The 22,328-nt window shown below is 38.2% G+C and overlaps 1 protein-coding gene across 3 annotated transcripts in view; it reads left to right on the top strand.

The window, feature by feature from the left end:
* The window catches only part of Stpg2 (sperm-tail PG-rich repeat containing 2), a 524,919-nt gene that overhangs the window by 327,896 nt on the left and 174,695 nt on the right, over nt 1–22,328 (top strand). For all 3 annotated transcript variants that reach the window (XM_017591047.3, XM_008761520.4, NM_001100993.1), the window contains exon 12: nt 20,809–20,927. In XM_017591047.3, the coding sequence (XP_017446536.1) occupies nt 20,809–20,927 (119 nt within the window). The remainder of the gene's footprint in view (nt 1–20,808; nt 20,928–22,328) is intronic.

The raw sequence follows: 22,328 nt of genomic DNA on the forward strand, positions 1-22,328 counted from the left end.
GACTATACATGGACTGACCCTGGACTCTGACCCCATAGGTAGCAATGAATATCCTAGTAAGAGCACCAGTGGAAGGGGAAGCCCTGGGTCCTGCTAAGACTGAACCCCCAGTGAACTAGTCTATGGGGGGAGGGCGGCAATGGGGGGAGGGTTGGGAGGGTTACACCCATAAGGAAGGGGAGGGGGGAGGGGGATGTTTGCCCGGAAACCGGGAAAGGGAATAACACTCGAAATGTATATAAGAAATACTCAAGTTAATAAAAAAAATAAATAAAAAAAAAATCAGAAAGGAAAAACAGTCAAATAACATATAAAGGCAGATCTATCAGAATTACAGCAGACTGGGACGGATTGGAGGATGCTACAGGGTGTGTGCCAGCTGCCTGAGTGTCTGGTGAGACATGCTGATCCTGGGAGCATGAAGATTCAGCTCTTGTGGTTCGCGTCCCTGGAGTCATTCCTCTGCCCTGAGAGGAAGACGGAGGATTCCCCCTCATCTTTTGTCATCACAGAAATTCTGGCGTTGCTGCAGTCAGTGTGTCCCATCCCACTGCGGCCTGCGCTCCGACCCTCTGTGCACTGCTGCTTGCTGGAAGCTGCTGTGGACTGGGGAACTCTGCCCTGGTTCTGCAGATCTCAGACATGGTTCCATTGCCTGCTGGTTGTTCCAGAGAAGAATGACTGATCCTGAACTGTCCTGGGAAAGACCTTGGCATTTTCGCTGCTATTGTAGCAGCCATTACTGCTGCAGCCATTGTGTCTGCAGTGTCTGGAGTTACCCTCCCCCAATCTATTGTTAGGCAAGCACAGTGGGTGAACTTTCTGGAGTAGTTGCTAACAATTGGGAATTCTAAATTTTATTATAGGAGCGGCTTGACTACGGCCCTTGGTGGTAGCAGCTGAGGAGAACCAGATGAGGTGCCCACTACTTATCAGGAGAGGCTCAACTTCCACAATCTCTTAAATTAATGCCTTCTGGCCCCTGCTCCTTCGCCCCTGGGCTCAAGTAAGAGGAATGAGAAGATGACCTGATGTAGCTATTCTCAGCGACGGGCAACTTCCTCTGACCCTTGACCAATCTAGACATGGAGCCTTGAAGGTGACAAGGTGGTCCTATGACAGAGAGGCTGGGGTCTGAGAGGTCGATCCTAAGACAGAGTTAGCTACACCCCGTTTAAACGTACGGGACGGTCAAATGCTCCTCTGCCCAGTTTCTCCCCCAATAAACACACACGTATAGCCCAGAACGGTGTGTTACAGCATAAGTTCATTCCTAACCATTGGGGTGCAGTCCTAACTGCAAGAGTGGCTCATCATGGCCGAGCTGGGCACTCTGTGAGGCATGTCTGATCTCTCTCAGACCACTACTTCCACCTAATGGTCTTTTATAAAAGAATAACGGGGGAGATGTAGTGCCATATTGGATTTGGGCCTGGCCGCTTTGTAACTGTATGGCCACAGTTAAGAAGTCATGGGATTGTTGGACAGAGGCCTCTCCCATGTATTTACGGCACAGGAAGAAAAGACCAAGTAGTAAACACCCAGTGTCTCCACTGCATGACCTCTGCTGAGCCCAGCTGATGCATGTGGAACTGACACACCTGGACCACACCTGGGTGGTGGTCAACTTACTTCTGCCTTTTACTTCCTCAGCCTTTATCCTGGAGATTCTCGGATTTCTCCCTAATTAATTCAGGTCTCATAGTTGGTCTTTTGTCACCGAAGTCATGAGCCAGGTAGTCACAAGCCAGGGTTTCCCACTGTGCTTCCCAGATGTTTTCTACCTGGAGACTTGGGTATATAAGTGGTGAATAAAGCTACAGGAGTCTCTCAAAAAAAAAAAAAAAAAAAACTATGAAAGCCAGAAGATCCTAGGCAGATGTCATACAAGACCCTATGAGAACACAAATGCCAGCCCAGGCTACTATATCCAGCAAAACTCTCAATTAACATAGATGGAGAAACCAAGATATTCCATGACAAAACCAAATTTATACAATATCTTTCTACAAATCCAGCCGTACAAAGGATAATAGATGAAAAACTCCAATACAAGCAGGGACACTACACTCTAGAAAAAGCAAGAAAGTAACCTCCTTGCAATGAAACCAAAAGAAGAGAGAGAGACAACCATAATTCCACTTCTAATAACAAAAATAACAGGAAGCAACAATTACTATTCCTTTATATCTCTTAACATCAATGGACTCAGTTCCCTAATAAAAAGACATAGATTAACAGACTGGATATGTAAAGAGGACCCAACATTTTGCTGCATACAGGAAACACACTTCAGTGACAAAAACAGACACTACCTAAGACTAAAAGGCAGGAAAACAACTTTCCAAGCAAATGGTCCCAAGAAACAAGCTGGAGTAGCCATTCTAATATTGAATAAAATTGACTTTCAACCAAAAGTTATCAAAAAAAGGTAAGGATACTTCATATACAGCAAAGGAAAAATCCACCAAGATAAACTCTCAATCCTAAATATCTATGTTCCAAATGCAAAAGCACCTACATTCATAAAAGAAACCTTACTAAAGCTCAAAGCGTACATTGCACCTCACACAATAATAGTAGATTTCAACACCCTATTCTCATCAATGGACAGATCATGGAAACAGAAACTAAACAGAGACATAGAGAAACTAACTGACATTATGAACCAAATGGATTTAACAGATACTTATAGAACATTTTATTCTAAAACAAACCAAAGAATATACCTTTTTCTCAGCACCTCATGGCACCTTCTCCAAAATTGACGATAAAATCAGAAACAAAACAGCCCTCAACAAATACAAGAGTATTGAAATTATCCCATGAATCATATTAGATCACTACAGACTAAGGCTGGTCTTCAATAACAACAATAATGACAAAAAAACCCACATACACATGGAAGTTGAACAATGCTCTACTCATTGATAATTTGGTGAAGGAAGAAATAAATAAAGAAATTAAAGACTTTTAGAATTTAATGAAAATGAAGGCATGGCATACACAAACCTATGGGACACAATGAAAGCAGTGCTAAGAGGAAAACTCATAGCTCTCAGTGCCTCCAAAAAGAAAATAGAGAGAGTATACATCAAGCAGCTTGACAGCATACCTAAAAGCTCTAGAACAGAAAGAAGCACATACTCTCAAGAGGAGTAGAAGGCAGGAAGTAATCAAACTCAGGGCCAAAATCAACCAAGTAAAAACAAAAAGGACAAAACCAGGAGCTGGTTCTTTGAGAAAATCAAGAAGATAGATAAACCCTTAGCCAGACTAACCTGTGGTCACAGAAAGTGTGTCCAAATTAACAAAATCAGAAATGATAAGGGAGACATAACAACAGAATCTGAGTAAATTCAATAAATCATCGAATCCTACTATAAAGCCTATATTCAACAAAACTGGAAAATCTAGAGGAAATGGACAATTTTCTAGACAAATACCATGTACCAAAGTTAAATCAGAAACAGATAAACCATCTGTACAACCCCATAACTCCTAAATAAATAGGAGTTATTTGAAGTTCACCAACCAAAAAGAGCCCAGGAGCAGATGGGTTTAGTGCAGAATTCTATCAATCTTTCTTAGAAGACCTCATACCAATACTTTCCGAAGTATTCCACAAATTTAAAAAAAAAATCTAAATTGAAGTTTCAAGAAAAAATAAAGAACTGGAGGAGCACCCTCTTGGAAATGAGGGAGAAGGAGTATAATTTGCAATTGTGACTGGATTTTAAGTAAATAAAATAACAACAACAACAATAACAACAACAACATCAATAATAAGAAAATAAAAGTTACAGCCGTTTTCGAGTTTTCCACAGTATAATCGGATGTGCCTTTATTTCTAGCATTTGAGGGGAAATGGAGGAATCAGAAATCGATGGCTGTCTTTGGCTACCTAGTGAGTGGGAGTCCGGCCTGGGCTTCATGAGACCCTGCTTTAGAAAGAAATCTACACTCGGTATTAGATGAGCAGTTGGTGTTCTCTTTTCTAGGGAAGATCATTCTTCCCAAAAGCATTCCTTAGTTATTCTCTCTGAAGTTGAGGCTTGTGATCTTGCCCCTGCATGCCAGTTGGTGTCGCCTAGTCCACGTCATGCTTAGTAGCCATGTTAGTAGGACTTTATGCCCTCAGCTTTTCTGAAATTTCTAGGAGACACAGTCTCAATGCAAACTCCTTGTTCTTCTGGGTCTTACAATCTTTCTGCTCCCTCTTCTACAGCGATCCCTGAACCTTTGGTGCAGGAGTGTTTCATAGACTTATCAGATGGAACTAGGCTCCACAACTCTGCATTTAAAGTGGTTGTGGTTTTCGGTAATGGACTCCATCTGTTATAAAGAGATGTTCCCTTAATAAAGAGTGAGAGCTACTCTTAAAAGTGGGTAGAAGGATAAATATTTAGTATGCAATGAGGGATTTGCTACTTGGTAAAGTAGTGGTTGTGGAATCTCCTCCAAGATCCATGGGTGTATTATATTACTAGCCTTGGATGACTGGACAGATGTCCAGTCTTGGGCACAATTTCCTTCCTGTTGAGCAGATCTTAAGCACAACTAGATAACTGTTGGTTTTCCTGAAGGTACATATGCTTGCCACTATTCTAAGTGTGACCATGCCATGATGGTTGTAGCTGTGACAACAATTGGATGCAAATTATACATGCAACTAACATTATCTGTATGCAGAAGAGTATATTTACATGTTTAATGTAATATATATATATATATATAACATATATATTTATACAAACACACAAAGTAAAATATCCCAAAGATTTGATAGAGAGCAAGGGTGAGGAGTCATGTGGGACAGTTTAGAGGGAGAAAAGGAAAGACCGAACAGAATGTAATTATATCACAATCTCAAAAGAATTAAAAATGCTAAAAGGAATGAAAAGATAAGAAGAGAAATCTACAAGGCCAAATGACTGAAATTCATTTTATGGAGGTTAAACTTTTGTATGCAGAGACGAATTATTTTAGACTAGTTTTGATCCTAGAAAAGCTTTATATTGCCCAACTCTACATCTGACCTCATATTGTTGTGATTATCAAAGCATTTAAAATATATTTTTAGCAGAGTGCTACCTACACCTACCCCAAAACTAAGAATGTCCTCATATAATGCCAAAGTTTCCCGAGATTCCCTGCTTTGCTGCTACCAGCCTACAAGTGTCCAAACAAAAGCATTTGGTAAATGCTTAAATTTACTATGTAGGCAGTAAGGTCTCTTGCAACAATCTTTTTTCACCCCATAAACACACACACACACACACACACACACACACACACACACACACACACGCACGCACACACACACACACACATAAACACACACACACACAAACACACACACACACACACACACACACACACACACACACACACACACACACACATACACATCCTGAATTAATGTTACAGGGCCAAGGCCACTCATACTTTGCTCTTGAATAAACTATCTTTTTTTTTTAATCTTTATTAACTTGAGCATTTCTTATTTACATTTTGATTGTTATTCCCCTTCCCGGTTTCCCGGCCAACATCCCCCTAGCCCCTCCCCTTCTTTATGGGCTTCCCCTTCCTATCCTCCCCCCATTACCACCCTCCCCGCAACAATCACGTTCACTGGGGGTTCAGTCTTAGCAGGACCAAGGGCTTCCTCTTCCACTGGTGATCTTACTAGGATATTCATTGCTACCTATGAGGTCAGAGTCCAGGGTCAGTCCATGTATAGTCTTTGGGTAGTGGCTTAGTCCCTGGAAGCTCTGGTTGGTTGGCATTGTTGTTCATATGGAGTCTCGAGCTCCTTCAAGCTCTTCCAGTCCTTTCTCTGATTCCTTCAACGGGGGTCCCATTCTCAGTTCAGTGGTTTGCTGCTGGCATTCACCTATGTATTTGCTGTATTCTGGCTGTGTCTCTCAGGAGAGATCTACATCCAGTTCCTGTCAGCCTTCACTTCTTTGCTTCATCCATCTTATCTAGTTTGGTGGCTGTATATGTATGGGCCACATGTGGGGCCGGCTCTGTTCCCATTATAACCTATGTTCTTATGCAGACAAGCCGCTCCCTGTTTCCCTGATGGCACCCATTCTCACTGGGAAAGAGAAGTTTGAATTTATGTTTCTCATGTGGCTAAAGATGAACACTTTTTCAAACACCAGTGACCATGTGTATTTCTTAATTTGGGAGCTGTCTACTTAATTCATTGGCCTGTTTATTGACTGGGTTGTTCGCTTCTTTTGACATGAACATTTGAGTTCTTCATAGATTCTAGGTTCTAATCTTCGATTAGAAGTATAAAAGGCAAAGGTGTCCTACTCTTCCGCAGTCTTCTTCACTCAGTTGGTTTCCTAGCTGTGTAGAAATTACTTAATTTCATGTAATTCCATTTGTCAGTTTGGATTATTATTTCCCGGGCTGTTGTAATCCTTTACAGAAATCCCTTCTCAATACTGATATTTTGAAATATCTTGCCTACATTTCTCTCTGGCAGCTTCAGAGTTTCAGGATTTATGTTAAAGTCCTGGATTTATTTTAATAGACCCTTGAATATGGCGAGGGCTATATGAATGTAATTTATTCTCCATCGTGTGGACATCTAGGTTTCCAGCATCATTTCTTGAAGACACTGTATTTTCTACCATTATGGTCTATCACCTCTGTAGCCATGTTGGTTTTGTTTTTTAATGAATTCTCTGTTCACCTCTGTTTTGCCACAAAAATACTCATTCATACTGTATCTTCTTGATAAAGTCAGATAGGAACACAGAAGAAAGAGAAACCCTCGAAGATAGATAATCTAAAGGTTATAGTACTTTAGAGCAATTTATTTTTACTTTTATTTTATGTATATAATTACTTTGTCTGCATGCACGCATGTAAACTGTATGAGTGCCTCTGTTTCCTGAGATCAGGAGGATCCCCTGGAACTGGATTTACAGATGGCTGTGATCCATACGTGATTACTGAAAACTGAACCTGGGCTCTGGCAAGAGCAACACGTGCTACCAGTTTTATGTGGTATTACTTCATGTTATAAAGCCAACTCTTTAATAGTGAGCGCGATGATTTATGATTCCCATTGGAATATTTTTAAAGAAATTGATAAATGCACTAGAATATATATAAAAATAAAAGTACAGAGAAAGCTAAAAAGAGAAATTATGAAGAATTAGAGTAGTCACTGCATTGCACATGACAAATGTATATTCATAAAGCATGACTTTCACATAAGATCAAGACAAATCAATTACAAAGCAGAAAACCTCATACTCAGACATATGAAGACAGCTAAATGTATAGATGTTACACAACCCGCAGGTTAAAGACTAATTGTTTAGTAGGACATAGTGTTTAATAGGACACAGTTACTGGAGAAAGTATGATTATGTCCTTACAAAGTACCATGTTCAAAGATGGGAGATAAAAAGTAGAAAACATTAGGAGGAAATATCAGAGAATCATGTTGCAATAAAAAAAGGTCAAAAGTAAAGTCTGTAAGAAAGTATGAACTTATATCCAGATGAAGGATTTCAGTTCTACCTTTGATATCTAATACAGAATCAAGAGGATGACAGAAGAAAAATATAGCAGCAACTTTAATAGAAGGACACTTTTTTCTCCTCCAAAAAAGGAAACTATAAACTAAAGAACAGAGAAATCCAAACAGAGAAAGGGACAAGATGTATCAAATTATATTGTAGGTCTCTTAGTTATGGTCATCTTATTCTCCTGAAACTCAAGTTGTTCTTATAAGACTCCTGTTTCTTCTTAAACTTATCCAATTGTACATTGCTACTGTTATAGTGCAAAAAATAATGTTAATGTTTTCAACCCAGGATAGTAGCAACAGTGGCAAGAGAGAACACTGCAAAATCTGGCAACTACAGGATAAACACACAGGCTTTGATTTCACTGATGAAGTTCTCTGAAAAGATGTCCTGGAGTTCCATTTGTCATTTCTAAGCAAAGGATAAATGCATTATACAAAGCAAACTGGCATGGGAAATACTGTGGTATCAGGTTTCATCTATGTGCAGAATTTCACCATTTTCCCTCCAGGCTTAAACAAATATTACATGAGTGAGGGCTCTTGTAAAATGTTGTTTTGAAATAGATTTCATTAATGGCTTCTAGTGATAATTTATTTCTCTCTTTATGCACAAGTCTCTTCTCACAGTAATAATGGATAAGTTATTTGCATATAAATAGATTTCAGCTGAAGCAGAAACCAAATTGTTTCTCCCCACCCCCTGGACATCGTTAAAAAGAGTGAAAAATAAGGAAGGGAAGGAGATATTATAATAATTAGCAGGCAAGATTTGTAACAATATTCTTTATTAAAACTTTTTGCAGGCAGCCTTCTTTGGTGTTTCTATTGCTACACGTCACATTTTGACCTCTGTTAAAACCACAAGGAAATAACCCGCTCTTTCCATACTGGCGTTTGTGTACCAGTAGTGATGGAACTTGTAGGGAAAGATTTACTGCTACTCGCTCATTGTTGTCTCATAGTTCTCTTGGTTTCTGAAAGAAAAATAAAATTCTGCTTTAGAGATGCAGATGTTAATTCTGTGTCTTTATTCTTAATTAAATAAATCCTTTATTTCTGCAGAGTAGTGAAGCACATGTTTATGATGAAGAGAAACTGGCTTTCATTTAACAGTGCATAAATCTGTCTTTCAGCTTTTGTATAGTTAATAACATCAAAATATTGAAAGTGCTTTTGTTATAGAGTATGTTTCTTTCCTAGTAAGACCTTTTATGAATACTTTCCTTTCAAGTAAAAATGGTCACCATGAGGAAGAACAAGAAACCAGTTTTTTTTGAAATTTATTTACCTGATCTACATGCCTGATCTTCAGTATCTGAGTTCTGTTACATCCCTGTATGGTTTTATTGTGAGTGACTAGCAGGCAACATGTATGACACAGTATATGTGAGTCAGTTGTTGGCAAAATTAAGACACCAGCTGCTTTCTGGTGGGGATGATGTCTATTAATGTGTCTTTCTGACCAGTAGAGGTCACTCAGTGTAAAGTGAATAATGACTTCTATTTTCAAAAGAGACAGCTAATGTGACCATTCTATTTGAGCAAGCCTATTTCAGAGAATATCTGCTACTTGTACAAATGCTGCCTCCGTCTTTCCTAGGTGAGGAGGGCTGCTTCCTAAGGTTCAAAGACATTTTTAAACACGAAGCAAAAACATGACCATGGTTAAAATAGTGTAACTTGTGCTTTTGAGTATTATGCAGATTTTTTTAGATGTTTAAAAAGGAGTGAGATCTAAAATTGTCCCCCAGCAAACATGACACGATCGTATTCTGCCACAGAGAGGCAGCCTTCCCCATCAAATGGAGCACAGGCTTTGGATTCAGGGAGAACAGCACTTAGCCGTAGGTTTTTTTCTCATTGTCCATTGAATGGGATTAGAGAGTAGCCAGGTGTAGAAGCCTAGATATCAGGCGCTGTGGAAGTTTAAAGGGGTGTTGGAACTGTGGCATTTTTGTTTTCTTTACGTGTGTTTCTACTTGGAACTTTTAAAATTTAAATGTAAAATGGAAAGTACTCCCAGAGGCAAAATCCATTAATTTATCAGCTTTTCTCCAACTTATTATAAGCACTCACCTGCTAGGAAGACACCACGTGCAGGGGGAGCAGGGCATTTCCCCTTAGTTCATTTGACATTCCTCTGGTAAGTGTGTTTGTGGAGGTGCTAGCCACTCTGAAGGAATACAAAGGCACAAGAAGAGGCAGGTCACAGTGTAGCCTTTGAACTCAGTTTTCTGTAGCCTCTAAGAGATGTCTTCCTTCTTTAACTCAGAGATGCTCTAGGATTAATCAGCTTAGACTTGTGCCGATATTCACCATATAGAACCTGAGGGATGCTTAATTTCCTAGGGCCATTTTACCCCTCCTTCAGAAAGGAGCAAGGTAAAACTTAGCAAGTTCAGAGAACTTACCAAGGCCACATGGCAAGCAAGGAGAAAGACTGCACTTGACCTCAGATTTAAGACTTATCCCGGAAAACACCAGGGTAAAATAGAGGAGGGAAAAAAACAGTCATTCTCAAAAGGATTAGAGCTCAAAGGATTAGGAATTATGTTTACAAAGTTGGCCCAAGATTGAGGTAGGAGGACATGTCGGCAAAACTTCAATACTGTTTAAAAACATGTCTGAAAGCAGCACCTATTCCTGCTTCTACAGTACCAGTCCCTATCACTCACTTCTGTCTTTAAACCAATTGTTTTTAAAGTGCACACAAAGTCACATGTGGCATGCAATCTGAATATGTTTTTAATGTTTGAAGTAGAATATGATTTTAAGCTGTTTCTGCTCTACACAGCTACTAAGAAGAGAGTTAAACACTTGAAAGTCCTGTGAGTGCATCGAAGGACTTTCCCAGACCCCTCCCTCCCATGATTCTGCTGTCTTCTGAGATTCCTGAGGCTCTGCCATGGGTGCGCACAACTGAGTCAGCTTTGTAGAATCAATTACATGCTCACCTGGCTTTTCAGAAGAAGGATTCTGAGTACCACCATTTCTTTTGATTATTTGAGGGGGAAAGGTTTTGATACTTAAATATACTTTAGACCAAAAAAAAAGTCTAAGATGTAGGTCAGAGGTCTAAAACACAGGGTTTCTGTGAAATTCTATTTTCTTGGTCAGATTTTCATAGAGCACAACTTTATTGTAGTGTAGTGGATGGATAAAAGAACCTGCATTTTGGGATTTGGTTGGGCACAGCTTTGTGATAACTCACACCTGTAATCCAAGAGTTCCTGAAATTAAGGTAGCAGGATCTCTAGGTTGAGGCCAGACTGGGATCAGAGTAAGATGTCTAGAAACACCACAAAACAAACATAAAACCATTCTGGGTAATTCCTGATGTTTGTGGTCTATGAACTATATTTTAAGAGTACTAGAGTAAAATATATAAGGCTAGATATGAATAACTTTTTTTCAGTCCCTGACATCTCAAGCTATGTAATAGGTTCAGGCAGTCTGCAATGGATAGATTCCTGGATTATAGGATGAAGCACATAAAGAAACCCTTTAACTTTTTGAAAGAAACCGATATAAAGTAATCTTGCTGCTGTTAGTGTTGGTTGACCTGAACCTGTAGCATCTGAGAGGAAAGCTTGGAAGAACATTTGTGGAACTCTCATTGTAGTCGTACCATCTAGGGCTATAGGGAGGGATTTGTATTCTGTTCCAAATAAAGAAAGGCATGAAAGAGGTATTACCAGGAATCTTGAGGAATCCTGGAGGAGCCATCACACGATAGCATAAAAATCTGTTAGGTGTCCATCTTGGAGTTTTTGATATCATTAATGAAAAAAATTAAAAGGACTCAAGTGGAAGCCCAAGGACAGACAATTTGTTAGCGTTTCAAAAGAAAATTTCCGGGCAAGAGAGCAGTCCATCTGGAAACTGTTGCCAGGGGAGGAGCATGGGGAAGAGGAGGAAGAAAGCTTCGCTCTTTGAGGTATTCCTGCATGGAGGTCTACCACCTTCCTGGTGGGGGTGCGGGCAGTAGAGAAAGGATAAGCAAGCCCAAACCCTTCACAGATTTAAAGGCAACTTTGGCTCTACCAATCATCTGAAGAAAAAAAAGACAAGAAAAAGGAACTGTTGTACCCTTGGCAGATACAGCCAATTCTTGTGGCTCCTGGGAGGAAGACTAACTCTTAAAGGGAGGAGACAAAACCTGTTCCACCTACAGGTAGACTCCATTCTTTATTATAGCCGTGGACTTTGCCCTTTATTTTCGTTGAGCATGCTCAGGGGATCACAGTAAGTACAGAGCACTGCCCACTGAAGAAAAGGTCTTTTTCATACTTAAAGTGCACATAGGTTTTGCACATGAAGTCCAAAAAGGAGCACAAAGCTTACTGAGATCCTTGAAATTCATGTTAACCCTTTGCTTAGTTATACCCCTGTCTATCGGCCAGGTCAGTCACACACTCCTTTCACTGTAGGCATGTACCACCATATTTTGATTAATTAATAAAAATAGATGACTCAAGTCACAAAGGTTATTGTATCATTTATATAGTATTTTTGAGCTTTATGCAGATTTTGTTAATTTACGTAATGAATGAAGGTTTTATCTTTCTCAGTTGCCTTTCAGCACATTTCTCTTTCTCTCCTAGTGGAGTGTCTAGCTTTATGCAAAGTTGAGAAAATGGTGGTTACAATGGAAAAAATCTCTCTTTTCTTTTGTGTTTGTTTTAAATCATAACTCATGTATGATATTTTTAATTGATTTAATTAGCTTAATCTAATATTTCCATTATTCTAAGATTAAAGCTAGTATTTCCCTTTAAAGAATAGAATTAGCCTGATCTCTGACATGATATGTCTCACAAGGAAGGGAAGTATTACTTTGACCTTTATATATAACATTCTCAGAGATGAAAACGTTATTGAAAATTAAGCTTTGCTAACTGAGTCCAAATTGAGCGAGTGTCGACATGATAGTGATCCCAGAGCACTGTGATCATGTTGAGACTTATTTTATTTTTTCATTAGATAATTTTCTTAGCTGCAAATTTAATTTTGCCCATGAATTTAAAACATGAACAGTTGAATATAAACCCAAAATTTACTTAGGGAGGGAAAATTGTATTGTATTTCAGGTCATTTGCGTCTTCTATTTACCTGGAGGACAATTTAAATGTTTGAAATTTGAAATTTGTGAAATTTGATTCAATTGTTCAGTTATTAATGAAACCCATTCATGAGTTGCATATTTATGGCCTTCCACACAGTGGGTTTAAGTCAAAGATGGTTTCCCTTCCACTGGGTTCCTATAATTTGTACTGGAATGCTGGGCTGTAATGCTTTGCATCATGAGTGTAATGAAATTTGAAAACTAAGTACTTATATTACCAGAAAATAAGAAAAATCTTTATTTTAGAAGCAGTTTAAAAGGTTATTTGACCGGACTGATAAATGCACATTTTGATAAGTATATACTGTAAAGACCGCAATTGCTGACTGAAGCTTTATGTCAATCAAGATAAACACGTATGTTTGTATATTTATGTGTCAGAGCAATGACTGCCCCATTGCTTAATCAATGTGAGGAACAAGTGTTTTAACAGAAGCATGGTTCAGGTAGACTGATTCCCTAATCTTGGTTTGGCGTATACTTTAATATTCCATATCTTAAGGTTCTTTGAGAGTAATTTCCTGATGGTCTGTAATAACTTTAGATATCACCCTTAAGACGTAAATATTCAATATTCAAGGAAGTATTTAAAGAATCATTATCTTTATGCCTTCTGTCTTTGAGTTGTAACAGTGCCGGGCAGGAGAGATGTCTCATTCAGTAAAAGTTGAATCACGCAACCAACAGAGCAAGTGTGCAACAGTAGTTTGATTCTGGACAGAGAAGTTAATGAGATAGTAAACACAGACATAAGAATTTTACTGAAAATTTATATTGATTTAGGCTGCATTTTTCTTCATTATCTGCAAGCTCAGTTTAATAGACTGAGACACCGATTCAAATCTGAAGTGCCATTGAGTCAAATTGAATCTTAGATCCAGTGGAAAACAACCAATCAAACATGTCTCCGGTGCTGACGGTGTTCTTGGTGGACTCATCTTTTTTTCTTTCATATTCTTTCATTTATAGAACCAAGTAATCAAGTCACTGAGAAAATAACTTGTATGAAATATGACCTCTGTAAATGGTATTTTAAAACCCTGTTACTCAAATAAGCAATTTCGTCATTTTTTTTAATTCATAAAACTGTGCTCACACAGGAAATATTTACTTTTAAGTGAGTTTCTGTCATTTTACGGGACAAGGAGTTCATTATACATAGGAATGATTTCAAGATATCTAAATTTTGACTCACTCTGAAGACAGTTTTTTAATCAAAGATTTCCAGCTTTATATAGAAGTGGTTATTTTAGAGTCCACTCTTATGTACCAAAATGGTCACACTGAAGGGCTGTGAGCACAGATTTTATTTTAGATTACTCAGTGTTTCTGTTCGCTTCTGTTCTTGCCCTGTGGCATTGGGTGACATTTCATAGAGACTGAATTGGCAGAGAGCTGGAAAATATGTAATTATAAGAATCACCTGCTATGGAATTTCCTATTATATACCAGTCAGGATTCAGGCGACTTTTCATAGGTGTTGGATGAGAAGTTTTCCTCTTCCAAAACCTATGATTAAAACGTGGCATTTTGGTATATAAATAGGAGATGCATTCTGCATAATCCAGCTGTGAATCAGAGCTGGTGTAGTGATGCAAGTCTTTGACCTGTATCATATGAGCAGAAGTATACATAATTGGAAATATATTTTAAGACTAAGTGGAAGAAACCTTTTTATACTCTGTAGCTTAAATCAGACCAAGTGCTAAAATGCAGGAAGATGAATGATAAAATATTTTTCTTTACTTAAATATTCCTCAAAGGAATTCCAATGAAAAGAAGCAAATCAACTAAATTATACTTGAAATATTTCTTCTGTATATCTGTATGTATGCATGTATGCAGAATGAATACATATATGTGCAGAATATATAAAGAATCTGTATAACAATTAGCAAACATGTTTATCTATTGTTATAGCATAGCAGTAAGGGCAGAGGATAGACTAGGTTTCTTCATAATTGGAAATAAAATGTCTCAATAAAATAATGTTTGGATAATAGCCTTACCTGTTGCATTAACCTTCGTCAATCAAGGTCAGAACAGTTGCAATTTTCAATTAACTAACTGGAATTACACAGCCAGTTTTCAAGGGCAGATCTTTTCTGGTTACTACAGCAATACATGCATTTTTCTATGTATAGTTGAATTTGTATATGAAAGTTTGCCACAAGATAATTTGTTTAAATATATATTTATTATTTTACTACATTCTAGATCCATACAAATCACATTATCCTAGAGTCACTTACACTTATTTTATAGTAAGAAGAAATATGTTAAAATACATGTATATGCCTTTGTAGGTCATTAACCTTTAGCTTCCTACAATGATGTTTATAACTTTAATTAACTCTGACTTCAGCTGATGTGGAGCGTTCAAACTAAAGGCTGGATGTCTTCTCCAAATTTTGAAATGCTGTACTACAATGAAACAAAAGATTAACATGATTCATATGAATGTATTAAATCTAAAAACCTACTAAACTTGAGAGCATAAGGAATGCATGCTCATAAATACATAGTTTTGAATGAATGTTGGATAGAGACACAGAAGAATTAAATTTATTTTCCATTAATGTCTTTGTATTTACTATATCGCATATTTGTTCATTGATGGTATTCTAAGCCCCAAATTATATTATATTCCTGAAGTGTCTCAGTGTGATTCCTCTGTTGAAATTTCAGTCATCACAACTGTCCTGAAGTATTCCAACACATAAATGATAAGGAAGTCTTCCGTGAAGTCTGTCGTTTTGAAGTGTTTGACTTCATCGAGCTCATTCTTGAAACACAGGATTTAGTATGGGTCAGATATTGTGAACATTAGTTAATGATGGACTATGAGTGGAGCAAATTAAGCTGTCTATATTTACACTATTAAGTTGTATAAATCTGTGGGGTGTAGCATGGTGCTTTCAACCCCTAGTGCAGATAACTCCAGATGCACAGTCACAGATACACAGGCTGTACCCTACCTGACAGTTCTGCCTGCCTCCCAGGAGGTCTGCTTTAACCTGAGACACACAAGTGAGACCCCATCCCAATCCTGCACCTGTTGGTACCCCAGCAAGCCCAGCAGCAGTGGATTCTGCTCTGCCATGTCAGAGTTTCATCCTCCTTCCAGTCTGCACCTACATCTGTAGTCATTGATCAGTGAACCACTCCCCACCCCACAGCTCCACCTGCCTCTTGGGAGGCCTGCTCCAACCTGACACCCAGACTAACTAACACCAGAGACAACCAGGTGGTGAAAGGTCAGGGAAAGAACATAATCAACAGAAGCCAATGCAACATGACACCATCAAAACCCAACTGTCCTACTACAACAAGCCCTGGATGTCCTAACGTTTCTGAAGAGCAAGATTCTGATCTTTGGACCTTTAAAGAGGCTATAAATAATCCCCTTAAAGAAATGCAGGAAAACGCAAACGACCAGGTTGAAGCCCTTATATAGGAAACAAGTCCCTTAAAGAAATACAGAAGAAAATAGAATCAAACAGGCAAAGGAAATGAATAAAACTGTCCAAGACATAAAATTGGAAATAGAAGTAATAAAGAAACACAAATGGAGACAACCCTGAAAATGAAAATTTAGGAAAGAGAACAGGAACTATGGATGCAAACATCACCAACAGAATATGAGAGATGGAAGAGAGAATCTCAGGTGTAGAAAATATCATAAATAACTGATATATCAGTCAAAGGAAATGCCAAGTTTAAAATGTTCCTAACTCAAAAAATCCAGAAAATTTGGGACTATGAAAAGACCAAACCTTAAAAAATTAGGAATAGAAGAGGGTGAAGGTTCCCATTTCAATGGGCCAGAAAACATCTTCAACAAAAATCATAAAAGAAAACTTCCCTAACCTAAAAATATGGCCATAAATGTACAAGAAGCTTGCAGCTCACCAAATAAATTGGACCAGAAAAGAGAATTCACCTGCCACATAATAATCAAACAGTAAGTGTACAGAACAAAGAAAGAATAATAAAGTTGCAAGGGAAGAAAACCAAGTATCATATAAAGGCAGATGTATCAGAATTACACCTGACTTCTCAATAGAGACTCTAAATGCCAGAAGATCCTGGATAGAGTTCAGCAGACCCTAAGAGACCATAGCTGTCAGCCCCGACTACTATACCCAGCAAAACTCTCAATTACCGTAGATAGAGAAACTAAGATATGCCACGACAAAACCAAAGTTAAACAATATCTTTCTACTAATTCAGCTCTACAGAGGATACTGAAGGAAAACTCTTACACAAGGAGAATAACTACACACAAGAAAGCACAAGAAATTAATAATTTCACAGCAAAACCTAAACAACACACACACACACACACACACACACACACACACACACACACACACACACAGTAACACCTCCAGCATCAACATAACAGGAAATAACAATCATTGGTCATTAATATCTCTCAAAGTCAAAATTCTCAATTCTCCAATAAAAAGATACAGACAAATAGATTAGGTAAGCAGATGGGTTCCATCATTCTGCTGCACTTCAGAACAGAGATGGACACTAACTTAGAGGAAAAGGCTGGGGAAATGTTTTCCAAGCAAATGAACCCAAGAAACAAGCTGGAATAACCAATTCTAACATCTAGTCAAATAAACTTTCAACCAAAAGTTACCAAAAGAGACGGGGAAGGATATTTCATGCTTATCAAAGGAAAAGTCCACCAAGCTGATATCTCAATTCTGAACATCTATGCCCCAAATGCAAGGACACCAACATCTGTAAGAGAAACTTTACTAAATTTCAAACTATACCTTGTACCCCACAGGATAAGAGTGGTAGACTTCAACAGCCCACTCTCACCAATGGACAGGTCATTGAAACAGAAACTAAACAGAGAAACAATGAAACAAACAGATGCACTACAGAACCTTTCACCTCAAGACAAAACAATATACCTTCTTCTCATCACCTCACAGAACCTTCTCTAAAATTGACTATATAACTCGGCACACAGCAAGACTCAACAGATACAAGAAAATGGAAATAAATAACCCCATGCATTCTATCAGATTACTACGGATTAAGGGTGGACTTCAACAACAACAGAAACAAGAGAAAACCCACATATTTACAGAAACTGAACAAGTCTCTACTCAATAACTTCACCAGGGAAGAAATGAAGAAATTAAAAACATTATAATTCAATGAAAATGAAGGTACAACATGTCCAAACTTGTGGAATACAATGAAAGCAGTGCTAAGAGAGAACTTCATAGCAGTAAGTGCCTTCATAAAATAATTGAAGAAATCTTATACTAGCAACTTAATAGCATACCTTGAAGCTCTAGAACAAAAAGAAGCAAAAAAACCCAAGAGGAGCAGATGACCCTAAATAGTCAAACTCAGGGCTGAAATAAATCAATTAGAAAGGAAGAGAGCAATAGAAAGGATCAACAAAACCAAGAACTTGTTCGTTGATAAAGTCAACAAGATTGTCAAACTCTTCACTGAACTAAGTAAAGACACAGAGACAGAATCTAAATTAACAAAATCAGAAATAAAGAGAGACATATCAAGAGAAACTGAGGAAATTTAAAAAAATCATTAGGTCTTACTTCAAAAGCCTATACTCCACAAAACTGAAAAAAACTAAATAAAATGAATTATGAGACATATACCACTCACCAAAGTTAACTCAAGATCAGTTAATCTATCTAAATGGTTCCAGAACCCCCAAGGATATAGAAGCAGTCATTAAAAAAATCTCCCAAGCAAAAATGCCCAGAGCCAGATCCTTTTCATGCAGAATTCTACCAGACTTTCTAAGACGAGCTAATACCAAAACTCAAACAATTCCACAAAATAAAAACAGGGAGGATGCTACCTAATTTATTCTATATGGCAACAGTTACCCTGATATTTAAAATCAAGGTATATATTTGCTGATGATATGATAGTATTTATAAACTATCTTCAGAATTCTGCCAGAGAACTCCTACAGCTGATAAACAACTTCAGCAAAGTGGCTGAATGAAAATAAACTCAAAGAAATAAGCAGCACTCCTTTATACAAATGATTAATGGACAGAGAAAGAAATTAGGAAAACAACACCATTCACAATAGCCACAAATAATATGAAATATCTTGGTGCAACTCTAACCAAGCCAGAGAAAAAGAACTTCAAGTCCCTGAAGAAAGAAACTAAAGCAGATATTGGAAGATGGAAAGATCTCCCATACTGACGGATTGGTAGGATTAATATAGTGAAAAATAGCCATCTTACCAAATGCAGTCTACAGATGCAAAGCAATCCCCATCAAAATCCCAACACATTTTTTTGCAGACCTTGAAGAGCAATTCTCAACTTCATATGGAAAAAACAAAAACCCCTGGATAGCCAATATAATGCTGAACAATAAAAGAATTTCTGGAGGTGAGACAAGAGAGAGGCCCAGAGTGTCAGGAGAATGAAGTTAGGAAGTTCCAGAGACTTGGGAAGAGGGAGGCTTCCAGGAGTCAATGCAGATGACCTTAGTAGAGATGCCTAACAGTGGTGACGTGGAATGAAAAGAGGCTCCTTTAGCCAGTAGAGGGATGGGGATACCAACCAACCCACAAAACTTTCGATCCCAAATTTGTCCTGTCTGAAAGAAATGCAGGAACCAAGGTGGGGCAGAAACTGAGGGAATGGCCAACCAATAATTGCCCAACTTGAAACCCATCCCGTGGGCAAGCACCAATCAGTGACATTATTAACGACACGCTACTATGCATGCAGATAGGATCCTAGAATAACTGTCCTCTGAGAGGCTCTACCCAACAACTGCCTGAAGCAGATGAAGATAACCACCACCAAACATTGGACCAAAGTCAGAGACTCTTGTGGAAAAGTTGGGGGAGGGATTGAAGGCGCTGAAGCAGATGGGAACCCCACAGGAAGACCAACATCGTCAAGTAACCTAGACTCTTGGGAGCTGTCAGAGACTGAGCTGGCAGCCAAAGAACATACTGTACGCTGGCTGGAATAAGGCCCATGGAACATATGTAGCAGACATGCAGCACAGTCTCCATGTGGGCCCCCCAACAACTGGAGTGGAGTCTCCTTAAAGCTGTAGCCTGATTTTGTCAGAGACTTGATGTGCATGGGTGGAGGCATACTTAGGAAGTCCTCACACTCTCAGAGCAGAAGGGGATGCAGGGCAGGAGGTAGGGACTCTGTGAGGTGGGAGTTGGGATTCGAGGGCAGTGTTTGGGATGTAAATAAGTAAATAAATAAATTAATTAATTAAACGGTATAAATTTAGTCACAATCTGATCACTAGATTCTCTTTGTCTTTTTTTCACTCCCCTTTTCTTCTGTTGGTTTCTCTATTTTTAATCTCACCCATTTCTCCTAAGTGGTTAATTGGATTCCTTGTCTCCAGATCAGTTTCCTACTGAGCTTTTATTTTTGATATTATTACTTGGACAAATTTACAACGTTCATGCAAAACTCATTCTTACAAACCTCATGATATTCCTCTTTAATGTATGTCCTCCTTCCATGATTCCCTTGTTTTGGCCATTTCTTTTTTAAGATTATTATTTTCATAGATACCCTGTAAGTTTTTGTTTTCTCCATTGAAAAAGATCTTCCCTCATTCCCTTTCTCCCTCCTCTCTCCCCCCAACCCTCTCTCCTTTGTTTCTTTTTTCTCCCTTTCCTTTCTTTCTTTTTCTTTCTACTTTCTGTGTGTGCCTGCAGAAGCTAGAAGCTAGATTCCCTGGAGTTGGAAATGTAGGTATAACCTGTTTGTCTGTCTCTTCGAATCTTCTTAATCCTTCTAAATGTAGCTGCATGACCCCCTTACTTAATGGAAATCAATATTTGGGAAATAAATGGTGAATTATATTTTTTTATGCTGTCTATCTTGGGGAAGTAGTTTTGTCTTCTTTTTCAAAATTGTTTTCATACTACATTTAGCAACTGAACTAATTGACATCATTTTATGCTTATCAGTTCAATGTCCTTAAGTGTTTACATAAACTAGACACATGTCTCTTATTTTGTAGGTTGAGAACAGAAAGGTAAGAGTAATAGCTAACTAACTAGAGCCAATGAGTGCAAACTTACTTTAAATTCATGTTCCTTTTCTCTTAGGACCTGCAACATACAATCCCATTTTAATGAAGTCTGGTGCCATAATCTCATTCGTTAAAGCACCAAGGCGTTTCGAAGAGTTTCAGGACAAGTTTTCTCCTGGCCCTACGACATACGAGGTTTGTCAAAGCTTTCTCTCAGCTAAGACATGAATAGAATTGTTTCTAGAAAGTACAGAGCATATGTACATCGAGTTTTATTGGTTTATTGATATTATTGACAAATTAGAATCTCTTACTTGAATAAGATACATTTGAAAATGTATTTTGACATTTTAAGAAAAATCATTGAAGAATTATAAATTTAACACTGTATTAACTTTACATATGTCCTCTATAGCGTGGCCATATCTACTTTCCTGTAAATATAATAAATATTTGGATTTTTTTACTCTTAAAATGTATATTTATATAGTTAGTATTTTAATATATGTCATTTGCCTTCATAACAAATGATGGTCTTCCATGATTAGGGCTTTCTGAAAGTATGGCTTAAATTTGTATAAAATAGTGGCTACTGTGCTTCTATTAGGTCTTTATGACACTTTTGAGTGTCATTTGGTGGGTATTTGATGAGCACTTGATAAGTTCCACTAATTATTGACTGACGTAAGGTTACCTGATAGGGCCGATGATAATAAATCTTAACAAGGCCAGGATGGAGAGGTCCCAGCGAGATTGAGGTTGAGACAAGCTTATTGCAAGCAATCAGACTTTTTATACCCTTACCAGAAATAGAATGTAATGGTGGTTCCCAGAACACAATGATGCTAGTCAAGTTACACAGGGTACACAAGTGGAATGGCTATGGCCAACTGTCCTGTCAAGCTTCTGTGTAGTCTATTGGCTTCTTGGGAACATGAAGAATCTAAAGGTGGCATGAACGCTTCACTGTCCAAAGGAGTGTTTCAGTGTCTCAGGAACTGAAGGGCATACTGCCCCAGGATCCATGGGCTCTGACTTCAAAACCCATGATGCATGTCTCTCGAGGTAGCTAGACCAGGCCAACTCCATTATTCCCCACAAACGCTAGCATTAGTTATGCATGTGTTTGGTATGGGATCTTCTTGCACTTTATTTAAAGTCTATTTCTAGTGGAATGAATTCCGTAGCTCCTCCAGGCTTTGTGTGACACAAACACAAACACTCCCACTGACCAAGTATTCTCTTTTTAGTGGCAAGGCTGTCACACCGGTTCCTCATGTGTCTTTTTTATCAAAAAGATGTTCTTGTTGGTAGCAGATCCTTTCAGCTCGTATGTACGTCCTGGGTTATAAATCCTTAACTGAAAGTGTTTAATATTTCATTGTTTGACAGGTAAGTCCTCTTCCTTGTAATTTAACATTTCCTGAATACTTTACATGTCCTTGGCTCCTTTCTTTCTCTGCTCTCCTCTTTATTCTGGGTTAATCAATGTACACTGTAACTTGCTATTCTACTCATATTCCTTTTGGTATCAGTGACTTTAGCAACACACACACGCACACGCAATGCACACACACACACACACACACACACAAA

This window comes from Rattus norvegicus, chromosome 2 (genome assembly GCF_036323735.1).
Source record: "Rattus norvegicus strain BN/NHsdMcwi chromosome 2, GRCr8, whole genome shotgun sequence".
NCBI lineage: Eukaryota > Metazoa > Chordata > Mammalia > Rodentia > Muridae > Rattus > Rattus norvegicus.